This window comes from Pteropus alecto, unplaced genomic scaffold (assembly GCF_000325575.1).
Source record: "Pteropus alecto unplaced genomic scaffold, ASM32557v1 scaffold22, whole genome shotgun sequence".
Classification (NCBI taxonomy): domain Eukaryota; kingdom Metazoa; phylum Chordata; class Mammalia; order Chiroptera; family Pteropodidae; genus Pteropus; species Pteropus alecto.
In genome coordinates, this window is record NW_006434839.1 from 15,727,731 (window position 1) to 15,750,168 (window position 22,438).

General features: G+C 36.0%; 1 protein-coding gene across 1 annotated transcript in view; it reads right to left on the reverse strand.

The window, feature by feature from the left end:
* Positions 1–22,438, reverse strand: part of CPED1 (cadherin like and PC-esterase domain containing 1) — a 251,847-nt gene that overhangs the window by 155,139 nt on the left and 74,270 nt on the right. Inside the window, exons 5-6 of the mRNA XM_006910573.2 lie at positions 7,916–8,048; positions 6,391–6,559 (exon numbers count right to left, since the gene is read on the reverse strand). Of these exons, the coding sequence (XP_006910635.1) occupies positions 6,391–6,559; positions 7,916–8,048 (302 nt within the window). The remainder of the gene's footprint in view (positions 1–6,390; positions 6,560–7,915; positions 8,049–22,438) is intronic.

The window sequence follows — 22,438 nt, forward strand, 5'->3', positions numbered from 1 at the left end:
CCACTTTGTAAAGGAGTTATTTTATTACTAATGATTCTTTTCAGCATTTTGATGTGTGGAGTCTCTGTTCAAAGCCACTTCTTTCCTGCTCTGTCTGCTGAGTACCAGGTATTTTGTCAGACAGTGAAGGCTTATTTCCTTTTTAAATACAAAAAAAAACACATAATTTCTTCTTTTAAGGATTTGAAACACATTTAGGCAAGTTAATTTTTCTTCTTTGTTTTTGTTCTTTTGATTCTTTGCTGTCTTTGTCTGATATATTCATCCCAACATATTATCCTGTCCTCAGAGAGTATTTACCATTACTGCAGTGATGGAACACGCGGGTGAGCCTTGTTGTCAAAGCCCAGGAATCAAGATTTATAAAATTAAATTCAGTAACTCTGTAGGTGCCTGCACAAAAGTGGAAAAATTCAGGAAGACGGCAGGGAGTTTTGCCTTGATTCATGGTTCCATTACCCACAGCTCCATGGAGGGTAGTGAAGGAAGGGATTACAGCTGCTTTGTCTTTGAACATCTTTCTGGCTTAGCAAGCAAAACTATCAAAGAAATAATGAGAAACTCAAAAATTAAGATAACGTTGTTCTCTATGGACACAAGTATTTGAAACATTGCTACACTAGATCTCTTTTTTTATGTCATTTTTATTCTAAACACTTGTTTATTTTATAAACTTGTGATTAGCAAGGTGTAACAGAAATTGGAGTGACACTCCTATGCTGGACAACGGCAGAAAGAGGAAAGCCTACATAGACTGATATGTAAGAATTTCTATGACCTCCATAGGCCATCGACTCCTAGGCTCCAGTTTGGAGAAACACACAACCTAACATCCAAAATATCACTGAGGAATTCTCTGTTTCCATCTTTCACGCATTCTGAAGGAACTCACTTATATATCCTGATTTCACACTTTCTGAAATCCCTAAATATTAGCTAACCTCATTTTTTCTGGATATTTAATCGATGCCCATTCATTTTCTACTACTAAAGGAAAAAGTGATCAAATTTATTCATTAGGGTTAAAGTTTTCCTTATGTTGTCACTGTAACACATTATATATATATGTGTATATACGCACAATATATATAATGCATACATATCATTTAATTATATTTACATATACTTAGAAATTCACTACATTAGTTTGGAAGAGATATTTACATGTAAATTCATCATATTTATCTTTTGTTGTGGAACCTAGTCTTAAATCATTTTCTCATGATGAAAGTTCTTATTATGTTCCAATTAATAAGGTAACTTTAATAAAAATGATAATGATTGACAAACATTCATTGGTAAACATTTTTTGAGTGCCTGCCATGTGCCATGCACTCTCTAACACACATTGCCTGCAACTGTTCTGAAGCTTAGGGTCATGTTTTTAAATGGTCATTTTTGATCAAATAAATAAGACCATGATTAATGAATAATTTTCTTCCTATTAGGATGATAATTGAGGTTCAGTATTAAGAATTAATAAATGCACAAAATTACCTGAAAAACGTTTTAGGGAACAATGTTGAGAATGAATAAATCGGATGAATGAATGAAAATTTAAAAATAAGAAAGAGCAACCATCAATAGCCCTTTAAAATCATGTGCAGCTGCAAAACAATCACTTTTTCTAGAACAAAGATATATCTGAAATAATATTTAATGTCAATGGAGGCTGATTAGATAAGTTGTTATTTTGCAATTATTATTTTGGTTTTTATTGTAAGTCAGCTTTAGTACCATGTTTATTTAATTTTATATTGGTTATCTATAATTTCTATGTATATAAAGTCATACTTTAAAATGAACACCCTAATGCAATTTTTAAATTTAATCCAAGTAATAGTAGATTAAGTAATACATCAATTCATTTTACAAAGTCCCAGGAGCAGGCTTTTGTTCATGCTCTTTCTACATCTGATATAAATCTCTCTGGCCAGATGCTCAGTGAAAAAGTCTTTTACAAGGTCTGTTCCATAGTCTGCAGTTTTGGATGTAAAATGAAGATCAGGACAGGAAAACTTCCTAAGGTTGAAAAACCATACTGTAACTTTATGCCTGCTTTCAAAGACGTAACTCATTTTAAACCCAGGAATATACAAGCTATCTTGCCCGACGTTATGAAAAGCACTGCATAAATATTGACAACAAATGAGGCTAACTTCATCCCTTCCCTACAACTGTGTCATGTTTCCAAAACTGAATAAGAGATATATGCATTCTTTTAAAAGAGTCCGTGTAAATGACAACATTCCCGCTTTGCCAAGGTTCACTCTCTCCTCTGTGCACACATGCTGATGGCATTGATATAAGAGGATATGGAAGAATGGTCCCCCAAAGGCCAATGCAGTGCTGGTAGAGGGCTAGTGATTTAGAGCCACAGGCTGGGCAGGAAGGAGCTCACTTTAACTTGGGTTTCCACCAGAGATGATGCTCACAGATATTGACTTGAGAAAAGGCTGCAATGTCCTGTGTTTTCCCTTTTCTATAAAGGTGGTCCTGCCCAGAAATGCAGATCATGACGTCTGTCTAATGCATTTACTGGAAAACCACTAGAAGATCATTGGAAAATGCAGAGGCTGAATTAGAACAGTTAGAGATTAAATAGTCTTGAAGAATTTCTTCACACATTTAAAATTTTTAAATGATCTTGATTGAATTCAAACCAAGACACATTTGAGAGCTGATTACATTCAAAGCATCATTTTCGTGTAATTTTGACTATCGAATATCAACAAATGAACAACTTTAAATGTGGGATGGCTGATCAAACAGTGAATTCATTTAAGTTGCATCTCAACTAGAAAAAGTAAGGCTTTTCACAGATTTTTTTCCAGAGGTCACAAATCACTCCAGCAATACATTTTCATCCACGCAGTAAGCTGTGATCACAGGTATAAAGAATCTCCAGATGTCAGAAAGAAGTTCCAGATATGAGTTTCTTCTCTGCTGGATGACTTTACAGTAGATAAAGGCATACCTTGTGACTTTTTATTCCAAGAACCAAATTTAAATTTATGACATTTCTTCCAGTTAATCTATGTGACCTGTGTATAAAGACAGCCATGGATGAATTTGACCGAAAGTTATAGTTAGAATGGTGTGGAAGAGTTCTACACTTGAATTCATAGAGATAATTGGAGTGTTTTATAATTGAATCAAGAGCTTTTTAGAGAAAGACATTTTTGCATTAAATATTGCTTAAAATTAGATTTATTATGTTTATCAAGAAAATGGCATTGCCTTAGCAGCAAAAATGGTTGTGCATGAAATAGTACATGAATAGATGCTCTACATCATTACTCACTGGGAAATGCAAATCAAAATCACTATGAGATATCACTTCGCACCCGTTAGGATGGTCGTTATCAGAAAGACAAGAAATAATAAGTGTCGGTGAGGATGTGGAGAAAAGGGAACCCTTGTTCACTGTTGGTGAGAATGTAAATTGGTGCAGCTACTGTGGAAAATGGTATGGAGAGTCCTCAAAAAATCAAAAATAGAACTACTATATCATCCAGCAATTACATTTCTTGGTATTTAGCTGAAGAAAATGAAAACATCAACTCAAAAAGATACATGCATGCAATGTTCATTGCAGCATTATTACAATAGCCAAGATATGGAAACAACTAAAGTGTCCATCGATGGATGAATGGGTAAAGAAACTGTGATATGTTTATAATGGAATATTATTCAGCCTTAAAAAAAGAATGATATCCTGCCATGTGCAGAAACATGGATACATCTTGAGGGAATTTTGCTTAGTGAAATATGTTAGGCAGAAAAAGACAAATACCATATCATCCCTCATGTATGTGGAATCTAAAAATACATACATACATACAAGCTCATAGATACAGAGAACAGACTGGTGGTTTCCAGAAGTAGGCGATGGGGTGGAGGTGGGGTAGGAAAAATGGGTAAAAAAAAATTTTATTTACTTATTTAAATAAATCGAATAAAAAAATAAATATGAAAAGATATCTAAGATCTATTGCAAGTGATGAAAGCAAGACGCAGGTCAGTGTTTATAGTTTACTACCTACCACTTGGGTAAAGAACAAAAGTGAAGAGGGAAGGATATATATCTAAAAAAATATAGATCAAAGGATATAGTAAGCAAATGTTGCATTTGTTATTAATTTTCTTTCTCTTTTTCCATCTCCTACCCCCTTTTATATCTGAATATCCTTGGAAATATCTCACATTTAAATTATTTTTATTGTAGAGAAGGGGATTTTAAAAAAATTTACAAAACTTTTATCTTCCATTATTTCTCAAATTCCCTTTTCTTGATATTTCTCAACTCTCTCCAAAGCTTTGGCAGATTAAATATCTCAGCAGCAGACCTAATTGGAAATAAATGAGCTCATAGTTATATCTGTTATTACTCTCATACCTCCTTTAGCTGCCAGAATATTCTATAAATGGCCACTGATAACCAGTTTAGTGAGCTTGCCTCACTGCACAGTGCATAAATCACTACTGATTTAACTAAATAATTAAGCCTTTGAACTCAGGATACTGTACACACACACACACACATACACACACACACACAACACACATACATACCATGTTCTATGGAACTAAGAACAGTGTTTCATAAAACTTTGGGGTCACATGATTAGTCTTTAACGTGGGTTTGGGTTCTGTCCTCCACGACAGCATTAATAACAGTTTCTGTGTATTTTTTCACATCTAAAAATATCAGGAGAAAGCAGTATTTTGGAGAATAGTAGTGATTTAACAGATAAGTATGATCTATTTGTTTTAGCTGAAGCAATAAGGACTTCAGTCGAAAGGTAAATAAATATCCCCTTGTTTTCTGAACTCTATCTGTAACATCAAGCATAACTTGACCTCGTAAGGAAATAATTGTCCCTGGCACATTATCTCAGGAAGCTGCATTGCCTCCTTTTGAGAGCAGGTAACAATGTTGTTCAGAATAATCCGGCAAGATCTTGAGGAAACAAATGCCGAAGAGAGGATAAAAAGACAAGAACTGTGTGCTTTCCTACACTACAACTGTAGCTTGCATCTGTCCTGTCGACACAGCAAAGATATGAGTAAGAAACAAAGAAATGACTAAAGCCCGAAAATATAAAGAAAATCAAATCACAAAGAGCTTTCTTTTCTCATGAGTTAACTTCAGCAAATACATAAGAACTATCACAAAAATATGTATTATTTCTACCAGTTGCTTCTACTGTGGTCAGGGCAAGTGGTGTATAAATAAAAAAGAAAAAAAGCTTTAAAAAAATTACTTGGACTATCTAGAAACTTCAGTTTCTTATCAAGATAGTGAATTAACTAGCATAGGTGAAATGAGATCGAAGAATGACTTTAACAAAAGAACATGGGATTCTGAAAGCTGTTTCGAACTGGTTGGCCAGTGGTGGCAGTGAACTGGGATGACTGGAGTTTTTGGGAAAGGTGGTTGCTGGAGGCTTCTTTAAAAGGACAAGCTTGAGGAGAGTATTTTTGTTTTCCTCCTGCCTCTCCCTGGTGACCCCCTAGGACAATCACTGCCTGTTCCCCTTAAGGATGTGAAGTCCACCTGTTCAAGTGAGGAGTTGATGAGATATGTGTGATTATATCACATTTGGCATTCACTCCTCCACCCTATTCCTTCTTAAACCCCAAGTTCGATGGATTATAATGGAGGAAAGTGCTTCCTCCCCAGGCTCCTCTTCCTAAGAGTTTAGGGGATAAAATTTTGACCAGAGAAATCACCTCTTATCTGTCCTCTAAACAATTATTTCTGTAGAATTAGAAATTCCTTAAAATTTATCAAATATGTTGTCACTAGACCTAATTTTCAACTGACTTAACCTGAGTTACCTTTTATAACTAAACTTCTTGGGGTTGTTATTGAGTTATTCCCTGAAAACTTTCTAATCATCCCTTACATCATGGCTTAGTACTATACACTAAATACAGGAGCTTTGTTTTTCACTCAGCAAATATTCCATATTTACTGTTGTGAAGAAACAGGCATTTGCTTCCTAAGAATGAAGCAAAACCATAAGGGTAATATTATTATATTTTCATTTGTTGCATTCACTATACTTTTCTTGAAAAGTGGAAAGTCATGAAAAACATAATACAGCCGACAACTAGCTTTGTAGTGGGTCAAAGAATTGAACTAAAATGATGAATTGAGAAAAAAGATGCAGCCTTTGTGATCCCTAGCGAATAAAGTTGTTTCCAGTTCATTTTTGAACTTGCACCTATTAAATGAAAATATCTGCTTGCAGCAATAAAATGAGGCAATTTTTTTGTTTAATGGGATTTGATAATCATAAAGGTCGGAGAAAGGCAGCCCAACTCATTTTACTTATCTTCAGCATACTTTGTGTGAAATAACAGCATCGATGGAAATTTTACCTTGACAGTGAAGCGTTTTTTCTTTGGTGGATTCAAAACCGTGCCAGTTGAATGAATGAATGCACGCAAAGGGGTTAAGGATGTCACCAACACATATGCTTTAAGAATCACAGATAGATCTTCGGCTCTGAAGATGGTTTCTTGTGGGGCAAGGACTATTGTTTGATTCCTAAAAAAATAAAACACTATCATTAATGTCCCATAATATAGGGTGGGTACGTAATCTGTAAATTACCTCACAGCTTTGTATACTCTCCTATCCTTTGTTGGAGCCTAGACTTTGGTGTGTGGCTTTCTTGAAACAATTTCACTGCTTATTAGCATCACTACCAGGGGACATACAGGTACAGAGAAAAGGGATCAAAGTGACAAGAGTTCTACACTCTAGCAGATTTAATCAAAATATTTTTTAAAAGAAAGAAAAGTAGAAAAATAGTACCTAGAATAAGGTTTAAAGATTTAAAAACTTTAGTCACATATAGTACTATAGTAACAAAAGTGATATAAACTATAGTTTAGGGAACAGTGAAACACCTGAAATTTTCTGGTTCTGCTCTTGCCTGCTTTTACTCTATCTTTTCCTACACAAGAAAAGTTATTAAGTTTCACAATAGTTGACAAGTTACCAAAAATATGCCAAAATACTTTACCCACTAGTTTGATTCTACTCAATAGTCTTCACCAAAAATAATTAGGAGTAAATTTAAGAAATAATTAGGATTAAATTTAAGGAAATTAGTGTTATTTTTCCTTTAGTCTACAAAGGAAAAATAACACTAATTTAATGTTTTATGATGAAACAAATGTACTTTCATCATAAATAATACCAAAAAGTATAACTATTTGCTTTTCTGTACCATGTTTCTCTATATTTCAAATGTCTATGTTTGATCAATGAGAAAAAATTGTGCTATTTCAACTTTTGAAGTCCAGGTAAGCAAAAGGTAAATATAATTCTTCAGTTAATAAATACTATTAACTGTGCGATTACAACCTAATAATTATAAAATTAGATGAGGAAAACTATTTTGTGCTTTGGGTAAGATAATTAAAATCTCTTAATTTGTATACATTACAAAACCATTTCCCTAGAGGTAACTCGAATAACATGGTGCCATGCAGTTGCTTCATGAGATCCCGGGAGCCATAAAAAAAATCACGGCTAGGGAAAAAAATTCATTTAGCCATATTCATAGACTAAAGCACTGCCATTTGAGTATAAAATGGAAATTAAAATGTTATAGTTTCATATTGTCAAGGTTTTAAATTCAAGTTTCATTAATGTAACTCCCTAGATAAGAGTCTTATTTACCTGAATGTTTATTCTATGGCAGGAGAGGTCTGAATTAGTCTAGAAGAAAACCAATGATGGCATTCTTTATTAAGAAGAGATAGCTGAAAATTTATGTAACAGACATAATAATTTAAACATGCAAAACCCCCTAGCTCTATTCCAGTGCTTTTCTCTTGTTAGCTGTCTCCTAAAATGCATGCTGAATATAACAGTGCAAAATGATCAGCTTACAGTTGTTCCTGTCTCCAGGCCCATGGCTTCCACACAGGTGGCTTCGCTGCTTTTGAAAGGGGACTTGAAGTACTCAGCTTGACTTGTGTGCTCTGGTCCAGACACACAGAGGGGCTCACCAGGAATCGGAATTCTAAAAAGATTCACAAGAGCAGAGAACAGTCATCCCACTGCTTCCTTTTGGAATTGTTTCCAAAACGGAGTCATGGTGTTGAACTCCGGGGTCCACAGGAAACAGGCAACAAATTTTCTCCCCGTTCTGCATCAGGTCAGACCCATTAAGTGTGAATGCATGTTTAGCGAGGCCTTTGTTTTGTGATATGTTCTCCTATCACAGACTAGGAAAACAATTGTAATAACTAATTTCAAATTTCCTTGCTCATAAGGGGAGGTGAGGCTGATGTCCCCATGTCCCACATGAAGCCTATCCTCTGACAGCTGAGAGACACACGCTCAGCATGAGGAAGATGTGGGTGCAAGAGCTGCCCACTGTTTGCAATGAGAATATCACACACACAATTTGAGCTGATTTCCTGGGAATACAATCCTTCATGCGCTAGAGTTTCTCCTTCATAACCTGACAATTGTGCTTTATTCTTTTGTAAAATATTATTTACTGTTTTTTATAAGTGTTTAAAAGTAAAGACCAACAATAATGACTTACTTCAGAGCACTCATATTGACATTTAAAAAAATGGATATATTGTATGTATATGGTTAAAATAATCAAATTGTACAGAAAACTATCAAATGAAAAGAAAAAAGCAACTGGCAATTCGCCCCCACCTAAGACTTCTCTCTGCCAAAGCCAAAGCTTAGTATTCATTATTAAAGTCTAGATAAGCAGACACTCAGTCAGATGCTTATGATTTTTCAATATATAAGCTGATATAAATATCAATATGTCTACATAAACCTATATATGTAGATACAGACAGTCCTCAACTTATAATGGTTTGACTTATGATTTTTTTGACTTTACGATGGTGCGAAAGCAATAGGCATTCAGTAGAAACCATACTTTGAATTTTAAATTTTGATATGCAGTATGATACTCTCTTGGGATGCTGGGCAGGGCCAGCTAGCTGCAGCTCCCAGTCAGCCATATAATCACAAAGGTAAACAATTGATATCCTAGAGTGTATTCATTGTGTTGGATGATTTTGCCCAAGTGTAGGCTAAAGTAAGTGTTCTGAGCATATTTAGGATAGGGTAGGCTAAGCTACAATGTTCAGTGGTTAAATGTATTAAATGTATTTTCAACTTACGATATTTTCAACCTACAATAAGTTTATCAGGAGGTAACCCTATCCTAAGTCGAGGAGCATCTATATTTCTGCTTTTTAAATGATCGGAAAGAGACATAATGGTCTATGTCTGGCTTATTTACCTACTTATCCATCCTGGAGTCCTTTCCATATAGCATATACAGAATTACCTTGTACTTCTTATTGGCTTAGAGTGTTTCCTGAAATGAATATACATTTTACTTAACCATACCCTTATTGCTGTACATTTGGATTATTTTTGTAATGTTTTTCTTTTGCTATTTCAAAAATACTGCAGTGAATACTCTTACATATTTTGTGTGTGTGTGTGTGTGTGTGTGTGTGTGTGTGTGTGTGTGTGTGTACTTCTAAATGTTTATCTAGGGGCAACTCTAATCTGTATGCATAATTGCCAGGTCAAGTGCATGGTACATTCGATAGACATCACTGAATTGGCTTCCCAGAAGGTTGCCCCAATTTCCACTGTCTCCCACAGCATCCAAGCATTGTTGCTTCCTTACTGCCAGGTCACAGTGTTTTATTTTTAAATTATACAATTTATCCGCTCTTGAAATGGAACATAGCCTTCAAATTATTTTCCCCTTGTGCACATTTCATCAATACTAACATAGTCTAATTTAAAACACTTCACGCTCTTAAGTAAAAGTCAGCAGAAGTCAAGCTGTTCAGTGTATTCTCATACCTCATTATTTAGCACAGTGCGATCTTTCTCAAAAAATTATAACCTATTTGTAAGGCTTCCCTATTAATGACATTCTAATATATCTTAATAAAAGAAATATTCAAACTGCCTGTTTCTAGAGGTGACAAAGAGTCATTAGGTAATTTCTCTTCTTAGGAATCACAACTTAAAAAGAGTTGAAGTGTTTATATAATCCTTTAAATTCGCAGTAGGAAAATAAGTTTCCTATTTTTTCACTAGATTTATTTTTGTAGATTAAATTTGCAGGAAGAAAATACATGTTTTGTTTTGTTTTTTTCACTAAACAGACATTTTTAGAATTTATTACTAGGAATAATTTTGTCTCTCCTGAAGAGCTAATCTGTAGCCTTCCTTGGTATGATGAGGATAGTGTAATTTACTCTGATTTCTCTTTACCTTTGCTGCCCGGAAGCAAAGCACTGATTTGAAGCCCAAGGAGAGCTGACCTTGTAAAAACTAGACATATTAAGTGTTTTCACCAACGTAGTAGCTCAATGGTTTTGAAGTAGTAGTCAGCAAATATGTCAAAAGAGTAAACAATTTTATGTCACTTTTTTGGTTTAGTTTAAGTGGAGGAACTTAGGCTACGTAGTTGAAGGACTCCAATATAGGAATTGCAAAAAATATGTCAGATTTCCACATCAGCTCCTGACACTGTGGTTGAACAACGGAATTTACAATTGATTAAAGTAATTTTTACCCTTCGTAATACATATGTTAGATTTTCCATTATAGTATTCCAGGTTTGGCTGTTACTTTTAACAATTCTAAATAAACAAAAAATAAAACTCTATAATTACCTGTCTCCTGACATCTAAAATCATTCCAATTTCCCTTGATTGGGAATATAAAATTAAAAATAATTAAATACCTATTTTTAAAATAATTAAAAATTAAAATTAAGCTCCACTAATACCTTTTCATAATAATTTATAAAACTCTATAAAATGCGATTGCCAGGAAATAACTCTCTGTCTGGGCCCTGGGTGAAAATGGATGGATGGCAGAGTAAAAGCGGTAACTGAAGAGACCATTAACCAAGGGACTATTAACCAAGGGACTGTTAGCAAACAAACGAAGGGCAGAGTTAAGGAAAAACAACAATAGGAACTAAAGCTCCCCGTGGCTGACAAAATGGAAGCTCTTACTGTTAGGTTGTTAGACAGACACGAGTGATGGGGAACAAAGGAGCAAAGGTCCAGCCCAGAGACCACTGATGGGGAACAAAGGAGCAAAGGTCCAGCCCAGAGACCACTCAAAGAACACAGATTTTGTAGTTAAAAATCACTTCTGTATCCTGAGAGACAAAGGACTGGAGACAAAGGGCATAAACCTATAGCTGGTTGAGTCCAGCCACAGACGCTTGTGCAGTAAGGACTGCTCTGACCCTCTATTCACCTCAGCCTTGTTAAAACATCATTCTAATATCATGCCTATGCCCAGAAGTTCATGAATCTAATTATAACAGACTGAATTCTGGGAAAGCACATGTGTAGTAGGCAGGGAGTTATATAACAGCCAAATGTCAATCATAATGACCTCACATGCCAATCACCTAGGAATGCCTTTGAAACACCCCATCACGGCCATTCTCTGCTTTTAAAGCCCTCTTCGCTGTAACCCACTCCTCATCTGGAGTGTACTTTAATCACACCTTTAGTTTCCACAGTTATAGCCTATTTAGGCATGGCACACTTCTACCTCAAAAGGTGCCTTTAACAAATTTTACCTCTCATAAATCTCACTGAGCTAGAATTCTTTCTACATTGGCGAAAAGAACCGAGAGTCCCCAATGTTACCAGAGCCAGGCCAGAGTTCAGATTGCCCCCAACAGTAACCCTTAGTCCAGGAGGAGGTCCATTACGGAACTAAACAAAAGGCACATCTGTGAGAGGAACAGAAGCACTCCAAGCCAGAGTCCAGCAGGGAAGGAACCAGAGAATAAAGATCCCAAAGTTCTCTCCTCCTGAGTTCTGATCTCCTGCCAGAAGTCAGGGGATAAGGGAGCCTTGATGCTGTCTGTGGAGGAGAGTTTCCTGGGGAGGGGTCTAGAGTGAATGTGAAAGGGCAAATGGAGAATATCCAGCATAAACCCTATACTTGGAAAATAAAAGTTTGGCCTTAGTCTTCTTACTAGTCACATGTCCTGGAGAAACAATTACAGTATATGCGTGTATTTGTGTAACTGCAGATCCAGCTCAAACTGGCCATATCCTGTTTCTAACAAGACACTGAGTTGTTTTTCAGAGACAACAGAACAAAACCATAAGTCATGCAGCTGAAGCATGTGCAGAGGAGAGAATTTTGACCTCCAATAATATCTGGAACCATAGTTTTGCCCCCTTCATGGAACCAAAGGACTGGGACATGACCAGGACCTGAATGCCAGAACCCTTTCAGAAGAGAAGGGTTTATTGTCCAGGAATATCTGGTGCTGAAGCCTCTTACCATATTTTACCATACATGGCCAAGTTCCAAAGCCCTCCAATTGAAACCTGCCCAGCCAGCACGTCTACATACCAGCCTGTTCACCTCAACATTTTAAATGTCCCTCAAAACCCTGAATCAGAGAGACAGATCTGCACTCTTCCACCTGTTTCCTTGTAGGTCAACCTTGCAATAAAGTTGTTTTTTTCTTTTCTCCCAAGCTAGCGCCATGGTATTGGCTTCTGTGGGCATCCTGCAGTGAGTCCCTGCTCAGTAACAGGTGCATGTGCATGCACATGTGTGTGCACAAACAGAAAGAATGACTGAGAGAGAAATAATGCCAGCTTTGACCCCAAATAAGAGCATTTGTATGTGGCAGCAGGGGATGGCTTAGGCTGAACCATAAAATTGGCTTTTATTAGGTAAAAACTGGTTAAATATTGATCAAATATCATTGACTTCATAAAAGTTTCCTTACTACACTAAGACACTATTGGAGGGAAGCAAGAAAGTACGTAAACATACTACCTGTGAAAGAAGGAGGTCCCAGTGGCTAGAATGTCTGTGAATAAAAATGACAACATAGTGTGATGGCTAATTTTTTATGCAGCTTGACTGGACCAAGGGATGTCTGTGAGAATGTTTCTGGAAGAGATTAGCACTTGAATTAATGGACTGAGTAAAGCAGATAGCTCGTTCCAATGTTATTAACTAACGCTTTGAGGGCCTGAATAGAACAAAAAGACAAAAAAAGTTTAAATTTGCTTTCTGACTAACTGAGTTGAGACTCCAATCCCCCCTCATTGCTCCTCGTTCCCAGGCCTTCAGATCGGGACCAGATTCTACACCGTGGCTCCCTGGATCGCACACCCTCAAACCACACAACTGGCTTTCCTGGGTCTCCGACATGCCGAGAGCAGATCATGGGACTTCTCAGCCTTCGTTGCAGTGTGAGCCAATACTTTATAATAAATTTTTATATGGACAGCTATATATCTATATCATTTGTTTTGCTTCCCTGGAGAATCCTGAATAATATGAGAGATGTTCCTGAAATCACTCAATGAGTGTTTAGCATAATGCTTTGAAAACAACAGAAGCACACCCCGAGTTCTGCCAATTCCTAAAAAAGAACAAATACCTTCACTTCTGAATCTGTTTCCTTTTTTGCATGCTGATGAAAAAAAGCACAGCAGCAAGGACAAATAAACAAATATTTGCCAAATGAATAACTAGATAATTTTTAAGGTCTTTTACAATTCTAAATTACTTCAATCCTAGGTGAAAAGTCTTGTTATAATTTTCAATATATGCTATAAATGACCTAATGGAGAAAGACGATCAGTGGCAAAGGTCCCAGGGCCAGAGCTCAGATGTAGACCCTCTGTGAATTCAGGTTTGTTTCACCAATTACGAGTGTTCCACAGCGTCAATTGGCTGCTGTTTTATTTGTGTGAGGCCCAATAAACCTCATGGGAGACACTGTAGCTGGATCCTCTTTAAGCTACGACCTCCCGAGGAAGTATCTGGGGGAATATCAACCAATCTCTTGACTAGTGCACAAAAAGGAAAAGAAATACATTCACGGTAGAGTCAAGTTCACAGACCTGATCACTTATTAAAAGGGAGGGATCATTTTCAGTTCATCAGAGAGTATTTTCGGTTCACACACTGTAAGCTCTATGAGGTCAGGGATTTTGAGTTTTTCCCTCCATTGCAAATCTAGTGCTAAGCATAGGCTGGGACTTAACACAGGAGCTCAATAAATCTCTGCTTAACGAGCGAACTCCAATTTCCTCTTACCCAAATAACTAATGATATGTGCATTGAAGAGAAAAAAGAGGCTGAAAAGAAAAGAATGAGCAAACTGAGTGCTGAGTAGTTATGCTGGAGTTGTACAGTGTAACCTTTTTGTTCACAGCCTAGGAAATGAGTGTAGCGTGGGCAAGGACTGGTTTTCTCTCTCCACTTCAAAGCGGTGTTTGTTAGAGTGACTCTGACCATAGCATGTTGCAACACTGAGGCAGGTCCAGTGAGGGGGCAGAGATGGACACCCAGAGATGAGTTATCTAAGGCCAAAAGGCCCAATATCAGGCAGAGTCTCAAAGTCGCCATGAGCACAGGAGCCATGGTAGAGAAGGTCACCAGCAGCCAGCCAAGAGAAAGGCTGTAAGGGAGAGATTTGGGGCCCATGTGTCATGTGGTTTACCAAGCAAACTGAACCTGATCCTGACAAGACATGGGTGAAACCAAGAAAGACATACGTTCTAATTTGTCTAGTACATTGTATGTAATATAGTGACTAATCAATTTCCTTTCAAAAATATTTTATGAATAATTTTCAAAGTAACATTTGTCTTTAAAATCCTAACTCCTGTCTATTAATGGATTTCTTAGGTAAGACTGTGAACTAATTCCTTAAGTTCAGTATCTTTTACCTAGAAAATGAGAATAATGATAGTAATAGTAAGAACTTACCTCAAATGTATTCTAACAGAACTAAATATGAAATTTCCTTTTAAGTGCTTTGCACAGCACTTGACGTATACTAAACACTCAAAAAATATTAAATAACAACTAGTAGTAGTAGCTCAGTAATCCTTTTCTATAACCTAGAAAACCTGTTTGTAACTTTAGAAACTGCCAAGTGTAACTAAAATGTTACTCCTTTTGAGTTTTTTCAACACTTAAGTGTTGAAAAAGTTCTCACCACTGCTGACTATCAAATAAAGTCTAATCTATTAAATTCTCTTTTATGTGATTCTTAAACATCTGACATTTCACATTAGTCTCTTAAGAACAAAGCAGGACGTATGTGGGAAAAGAATGAATGTGTAGACAGCATCTTTACTGAAAGTAGTCTGTAAAGACACCCTCCGTTTTTAGTGACTTTCCTCAAGTTTAGCATTGCGGTATCCCAGGAAAGCAATTTATTTCCTGTTTTGTTTCACTTATTTAAAGGAGTCTGTATTAAAGCTCAGTCTCTGTGGAGAGAGTAAGCCTGGGACTGACCCAGTTACTGCAACATTTAAGCCTGTTCCTTTCTATTTTATTCAGGAAAAGACTTCTTTGCAAGCAACCAGTATAAATTTAAACAGAACTAGCTCTTAGTCAACAGATTTATGACATATAGACAAAACTCCCTGAACCATTTCAGACCTACACTTGAACTTAAATGATATAATTTGGCTCTATATACTCCAAACACATCAATTCCTTAATAAAATTTTACTTTCATTTTATAAAGTGGCATTGGCCAAAGAGTATCTTCGAGAGAATGGAGACATCAAATGTTTAAAGGCATTATTAGTACGTAGGTCTAGTGTTAAGTCAGGGAATTCAAAATTCCTTCCTGACATTATTATATTATTACCTACGTGGCTTTGACGCCAATAGTTTACTATCTATGGTTTCAGAAAATATTTCAAATGCCGTTACCATATAAGGGTACACCAAACCACAAATAAAAATAGCACAGTACTTCAATCAAGTATTTTTTTGGGGAAAAGAACAACTTCTACTTTTTCCTTTAGGAAATGAGAAGTGGTCCATGTCTTGATGTAAGTGGAAACACGATTTGACACATAACAATGACCAGATCAATCACAGAGCAATGTTCTTTAAATGGGTAGTCACTGTATAAAGTTTCCACCAACTAACCAATCAATCAATCAAATGCTTATTGAGCACTCAGTAATGCGAGCTGTAAATGTTCTCCTTTCTGCTCTTTTTCAGTGGAAGTGTCAAAGTCATGCAATTCTACACAAACAATTTTCCTCATGGACTGCTCTATGTTTTGACCATGACAACATAAGAACCTTGAATTCTGCTCATTTTCCTTGGTAATAAAAGTTATGTCTAGACTACTACTTCAATTTTCTTGCCCCTATGATTTCACTGCAATGACCAAACAGCATGAAAGATAGTTTTATTACTTTATGGCAGCTTAATTTTGCTTTGATGTTTTTCTGCATGAATTTTCCAGAGGAAAAGAAAGAAAGAAAGAAAAAAAGCCTAACTACAGCAAAACCATAGATGAATAATTCAGTATAAATTAATGAGCATCGTTAATAACAATTTGAAACACAATCTCCAATAAATATTAATACAGAGTACCACAAATACGATAATAGAATAGCTGTCTTAGCCCACCCACCATGAAAATAAGTTAATCCCTTCGTTAACATTAAACTTCTTTCTCAGGAACATTTTCTGGAGTAAATCATGAAATATTATTGATGTAACTTACGTCAGAATAATTAATGACTTAGTAGAACTCTAACAGCGATTCCAAATCCTTTGTAAGTATATTGAAGTCAATTCTAATTTAAATGTAAGACACAAACATGGAGGGTCATTGCTCCTATTTGAAATAAAACCATGCATTAACATCTCTCTTCTTCAATGGCACCTTCACAAACCAACTCAATCTTCAATTTTTACTCTATTTTTTTGATGTAATAAAGTATATATGGTATTATTGTCAATCTGTTTCTTTACATCGATATTATTTATATTATAAATGAACCAAGTGCATATTTAAAATATCAAGATTTTCATACTGTCTGACTCTGAGAGTGAGGCAAAAATATAGAACATGCAGAAGTCAGAGCCAATTGCCAAAATGAAATCTAATGAGGGCCAGAATCCAAATACTAGAAATAGGTCAGGAACATGGAACTATGTTAGAAGAGATTTTTCATTAGGACACTGAGCAAGCATATTTCTGTGGAACCATTTTGTCTTCACATTCTTTCTCTCCAATTGACCAGTGATGTGATTGGAGTCTGTGGAGGCCAGGTCCGGCTGAGAGTTAGTATAATACAAGAGTCCACTCCTACTAGATGAAGACACAAAGGGCGACATCAGAAGCCAGGCAGAACCTGACAAGAGACTCTGAAATGGTGTCTCAGTTTTCGACCTTAGCCATGTAAGCCCATCACTAGTCAGGTACCTTTGGCCTGTTTTATATCTTGTAAATGACTAAAGAATTCAGTTGAGCCGGAGACGGAGGGGCCTTCACAGCTAAAGTGATAAATAATCATTAGTCTTTAAAGATGTTAGATGATTAAAATTTTGAATTTCTTTTTTCCTATTCTTGTCTGGATTTTAAGCTCTGAAGTTAATCTATCTCTTCTCCAGGTAGAATTTAGACAAGGACATTAAATTCAAATGATTGTTTTCTATAAGGATATTCTTCATATTTTTTTCATATATCTCTCATCTTCTGTAGGATCAAGATGCCATATATATATATATATATGAATTATTACATATGCATATATACAAATTATTTTTCAAGGGCTTAATACACTATATAACCCAGCGTTAGTGTTTTGACATCAGCACATCATCTCAATTAACACTACTTGTTTGCATGTTCCTGACTAAACTTTTTAAATGCCTTTAAATAGGTGGATGATGGATAACAAGTCATTTATATCTTGCTATTTCTTACCAAATATATCAAATGTCTTAGGGAAAATAATTTTGTGGCACCTAATAATGTCCCAGTCATTTTCAATTAATTAGGGAGGTGTAGTCATTGCCCAAAATAATCCTGTGAGCTCTGACATCAGTCAAGGGTTCAAAGTCATTAGCTAACTGCTTAAAGTCTGTGCTACAGTTTAACTCTGTAGACCCAGCCAGTAGGAACTGAGTTAAGAAGCTTAGATTCCAAGCAGTGGAAAGAATTCAAGCTAGCTCTAAGTCAAAAGGGGAAAATATTGGGTAATGGTGATAAAATGTCAAAGTATGGGCTTTCCTCTTCCTCCTTTTCCAAGAAAGAATGATACATGCCTACTTGAGACCCAAGTCTCTGTTATTTTCCTTGAATAATAGAAATAAATTAATTTTTAAAAAGTAATTAGTTAATTTTTTATGGTAACATTGTTTAATGAAATCCAATAAGTTTCAGCTGTATACTTTAACAGTAAAGCATATATATATTTACACTGTGTGTTCACCTCCCATAGTTAGATTTCTTTTTGTCACCATATATTTGACCCCCTTTACTCCGTCTACCTCCCTCTTCCCCCCTCTTCCCTCCCCTCTGGTTATCACTAGTCTATTGTCCATGTCCATGAGTCTCTGTTTGTCCTGTTCATTTGTTGCTTTTAGGTTTACATCCCACATATAAGTGATATCATGTGATTTTCAACTTTTTCTGTCTAAATTTATTTTTTTTAATCTACATAATTATGTTGGAGAAAAGAGAGTGAACAAAGAGATCAATGAGGAGAAAGGCTGTGCCGGATGGTGTTTTGGTGAGCTAGAAGGAGTAACTTAAGGAGCGAAGAGGTTTATAAAAACAGAATTTGGCAGAAATTTCATTGTGTGTTGAAAAGGGCTAATTATGCCTTTGCTAACATTTTGTCTCCAACCTGCCTTCCCTCAAAAATAAAAAAAAGACTGTTAATAATTTTAAACTATTCCTCAATGCTTTTCGAGTCAGACCTATAGTTGGAGGAAGTGTTTTCATTTGTTTCTTTACGTGTTTGCGTAATATCTAAGCATTCTCTCAAAGGGTCCATTTTTGCCCCGGTTCCCTGCCATGCCCAGCTCAATCTCCTGCAGCTGGGGTTGGGTCCAATCGCCTAGTTGGCAGCTGGGGTATTTAACGGTGAAGGAAGGGGGAGCCACTGGCAACCAAACAAAGTCGGATTTAAAGAAAAAAATACATGAAGTTTCTATTACAAGAAGAGTCAAACTCGAGAGTGTTCCTTCAATTTCATGGATCTGGAGTGAAAAGTCACAAAACTCCTTGACCACCGTTACCCATCAAATGGTTTGCAATTCAGGTTTTCAGCAAAAATATACTTGAAACTACTCATCTAATCTCCAACTGGCCACTTTGGCTGACTGTTCAGAGAATGTTGCTCTGCATTTTCTTTGATCCCCGACTCTGTCTTTCAATTACCAAATCACTTAAAATATTCACAGTATCCATTAGTCCCAGGAGCTTGAATTGATATCAGGGCACATGTTTCTGACTAGATATTTTCAAAATTGACATGAGACTCTAGTTTTTCTGGGGTTTTTGTTGTTGTTTGTTGTTTTTTTAGTTTTGCTCTCCATCCCCCACCATGAACCATATTCTATATAATTAAGGGCTTTTCACCCACAAATGTTTTGAAATGTTGTTTCAATAGCTTATAAACAGCAAAATATCCTACTAAAATCTGCCCAATAGCTAAAATTTCCCTTAATTAAAAACTCTGAGTACACCTGGCACATTGCTCATTTTGCTCTCGGCACAACACATGTATAGATTTACCGATAAATCATGTAACTGGAAAATGTTAAATACCACTTTGTGGGTGGTATCTTTGCTTTTTATAGCTTGCTATGAATATAGTTGAAAGTTCTGTCCCTTAAATGACACAAGCTCTTCTAAAATTGGCTGTTGACTGACCAACTACACAGGACTGAGAGAAGGAATCTAGAAACAAACATTTCAAAATACTGAACTGAAAAAGATAAATTAGGTATAACCAGTTTAGTTAACCATGCATTCCATATTTAGATTCAAAGTAAACTTTCTGCTTCTGCAATATATGGAACACAAGGTTATAAATAATTATGGCTTTATATCTTAAAGATAAATACAGCCCTGTTTCCATACTTTGTCCAAGAGAAATATTTTAGTTCCAGTCATGACATTGTTTGAACTCCACAATACTAAACACCACCATCACAACTCCTCAAAAAATAAGAAAAAGAAAAAGACACCTATTTTTTTTTTTTTTTGCTGTTTTTCTTTTAAACACTATATTCAATAATGATAGAGGACAAGAATGCTATCTGGTTATGATTTACCAGTGTAATGGAGTTTTAGTGTGAAACTAATCTGTGATCATTTAAGAGTGCACCACGACCGTCCTTGATTAGAAGAACTATGGATGAGGCTAACAGAAAGCAGTATGTATTCTAAAGAAACAGAGATGCTGGAGAGAGATGTCCATGGATAACAGGATAACACGAAAGAGAAGGGCAGTCTTTAGTATGTTACTCCTATATTCCATGGTCTCTCTTCCACTCTTGGTTTTAGGTAGGAAATTAAAACAATACTAACAAGTATATATATATATATTTTCAAATTATCTGTGAGAGATTGAGAGTATAAAATTACATGCAATAGAAAAAGATTATAGCCTAAAGAAGGACTTTGACTACTGATCTTTTATTACCAAATCAATTTAGTTTTGATTTATTCAGGCTTCTGAGACCACCAAGGGACTTCCAGCCCACGGACAAGACAACAACTGGTACAACGGGCCATGGCACCAACAGTTTCAGCAGCAGCCAGAGGAGAAAAAAGGCATAGCATGAACCTTGGTCTCTGACACTGGGCAGGGCACCTTAACACAGACAATGACAGGCACAGCAGTAGCAGCTTTTGCCCCTTGGAGCTCCAGTGGCAGAGCACCTTTAGTGGGCATGACCAGTGGAGTACCTCAGCAGGTGACCACAGGGCACCAGAGCAGAAGTGGAGCAAGTGCTGGCCATGTTATCAAGAGAGGACTGCATTCATGAGCAGATAGGATGGACCCTCTAAGACAAAGAGGGCATGTGAGGGCATCGCTATGATTAAGAATGCTATAGAAATTTAATAGATGTGTCATAAATGCCAGATTTCTGCTTGGTGTAGTATAAAGCTGGTGTTAATTTGGAATTCATTAGTGAGATGGAAAGTCCAGCATCTGTTTGAATAGTTGGGTGCCCATTCTCATTGGTCATCGCGCACACCACAACAGCTGTTACTAAGCTAAATATCATTCTGGGCACGACGACAAATTCTTCCTCATCCCACATCACTTTCGAATGTCTCACTGGACATTGATGGAGATGAAAAGCTTGTTGGTAATTATTAGAACCTAGGGCTTGACTTCATTTTAGATATAAGCTCCAAGCATTTTACTCAGTTTTAATATACACTGAATTTTGCATGAATGCAATTCCATGGTTAGGCAAGGAAACACTACACTTTGTTTTGTTTGTGACTTTTTCAAGAGTTGTTTAACATTTTGGAAGGGAACATTGCCAACAGCAATGAGACCCATAGAATCTTAGTTTTCTAACAATACAACCACACCAATCTGAATTTGAATGTGTCACATTCGTAGTGATTCTAAATATAAGTGGAAGTATCTGACTATTTAATTACCCATATGGTGTCATTATGTCCAAAGTCTTTCATGTTGAATTATAAATTTTAATAAAATTCTTTTCTTTTATTTGTCCTTTATATTAGAGTTAGGGCATTATACTAGTTTGTTGACATAATGTATTTAGGTAAGTTATAGATATTTCCTTCCAGATCAACCAGAGATCAATAAATATATTTGTTATCAAAAGAGACGATGGGGTCTTTTAGGAATAAGAAGTTTGTTTAAGGATGACCCCAAAGTGTTTGGAAGTAGATTTGGAAAGGAAAGGGTCTGAAGATAGTGAGTGTAGCAGAAGACAAAGAAATATTTTTGTGACCATTTAAGATCCCAGTTTTATTCCTAGAGTAGTGATTTTTGAAAAAATGGGTCTCATCAAACTAGATAAAAGTAGTAGTTAATAATTATCAACTAATATTTATAGAAATACTTATTGAAGTAATCATCATAATACTTAACATTGTGGATTGCACGCTCTGTGCAAGACATTGCTCCAACTACTTTATTTTTTAAAATAATTGTTGTTTTGAATTTTTAAAACTAATTTATTTAATACACGATTGACCACATAATTATTTTGGTGGTATTGATCTTATTGTAATTTTTTTAAATTACATTTATTAGGGTGACATTGATTAATAAAATTATATGTTTCAAGTGTACAATTCAATAATACGTTATATGTATATGCATTGTGTGTTCACTACCCAAAGTTAAATTTCCTTCCGTTATCATATATTGTTCCAAATACTTTAAATGTATTAATTAAACTTACCATCTCAGCAATCTTAGGAGACAGAGTCATTATCATCCTTAAATTACAGACAGAAAACTGAAGCACAGAGAAGGTAAGAAACCTGCCCTAGGACACTGGGCTATTAAATGGCCAAGATGGGATTCCCACATATGTAGCCTGCCCTGGTCTGCACCTAGCCAC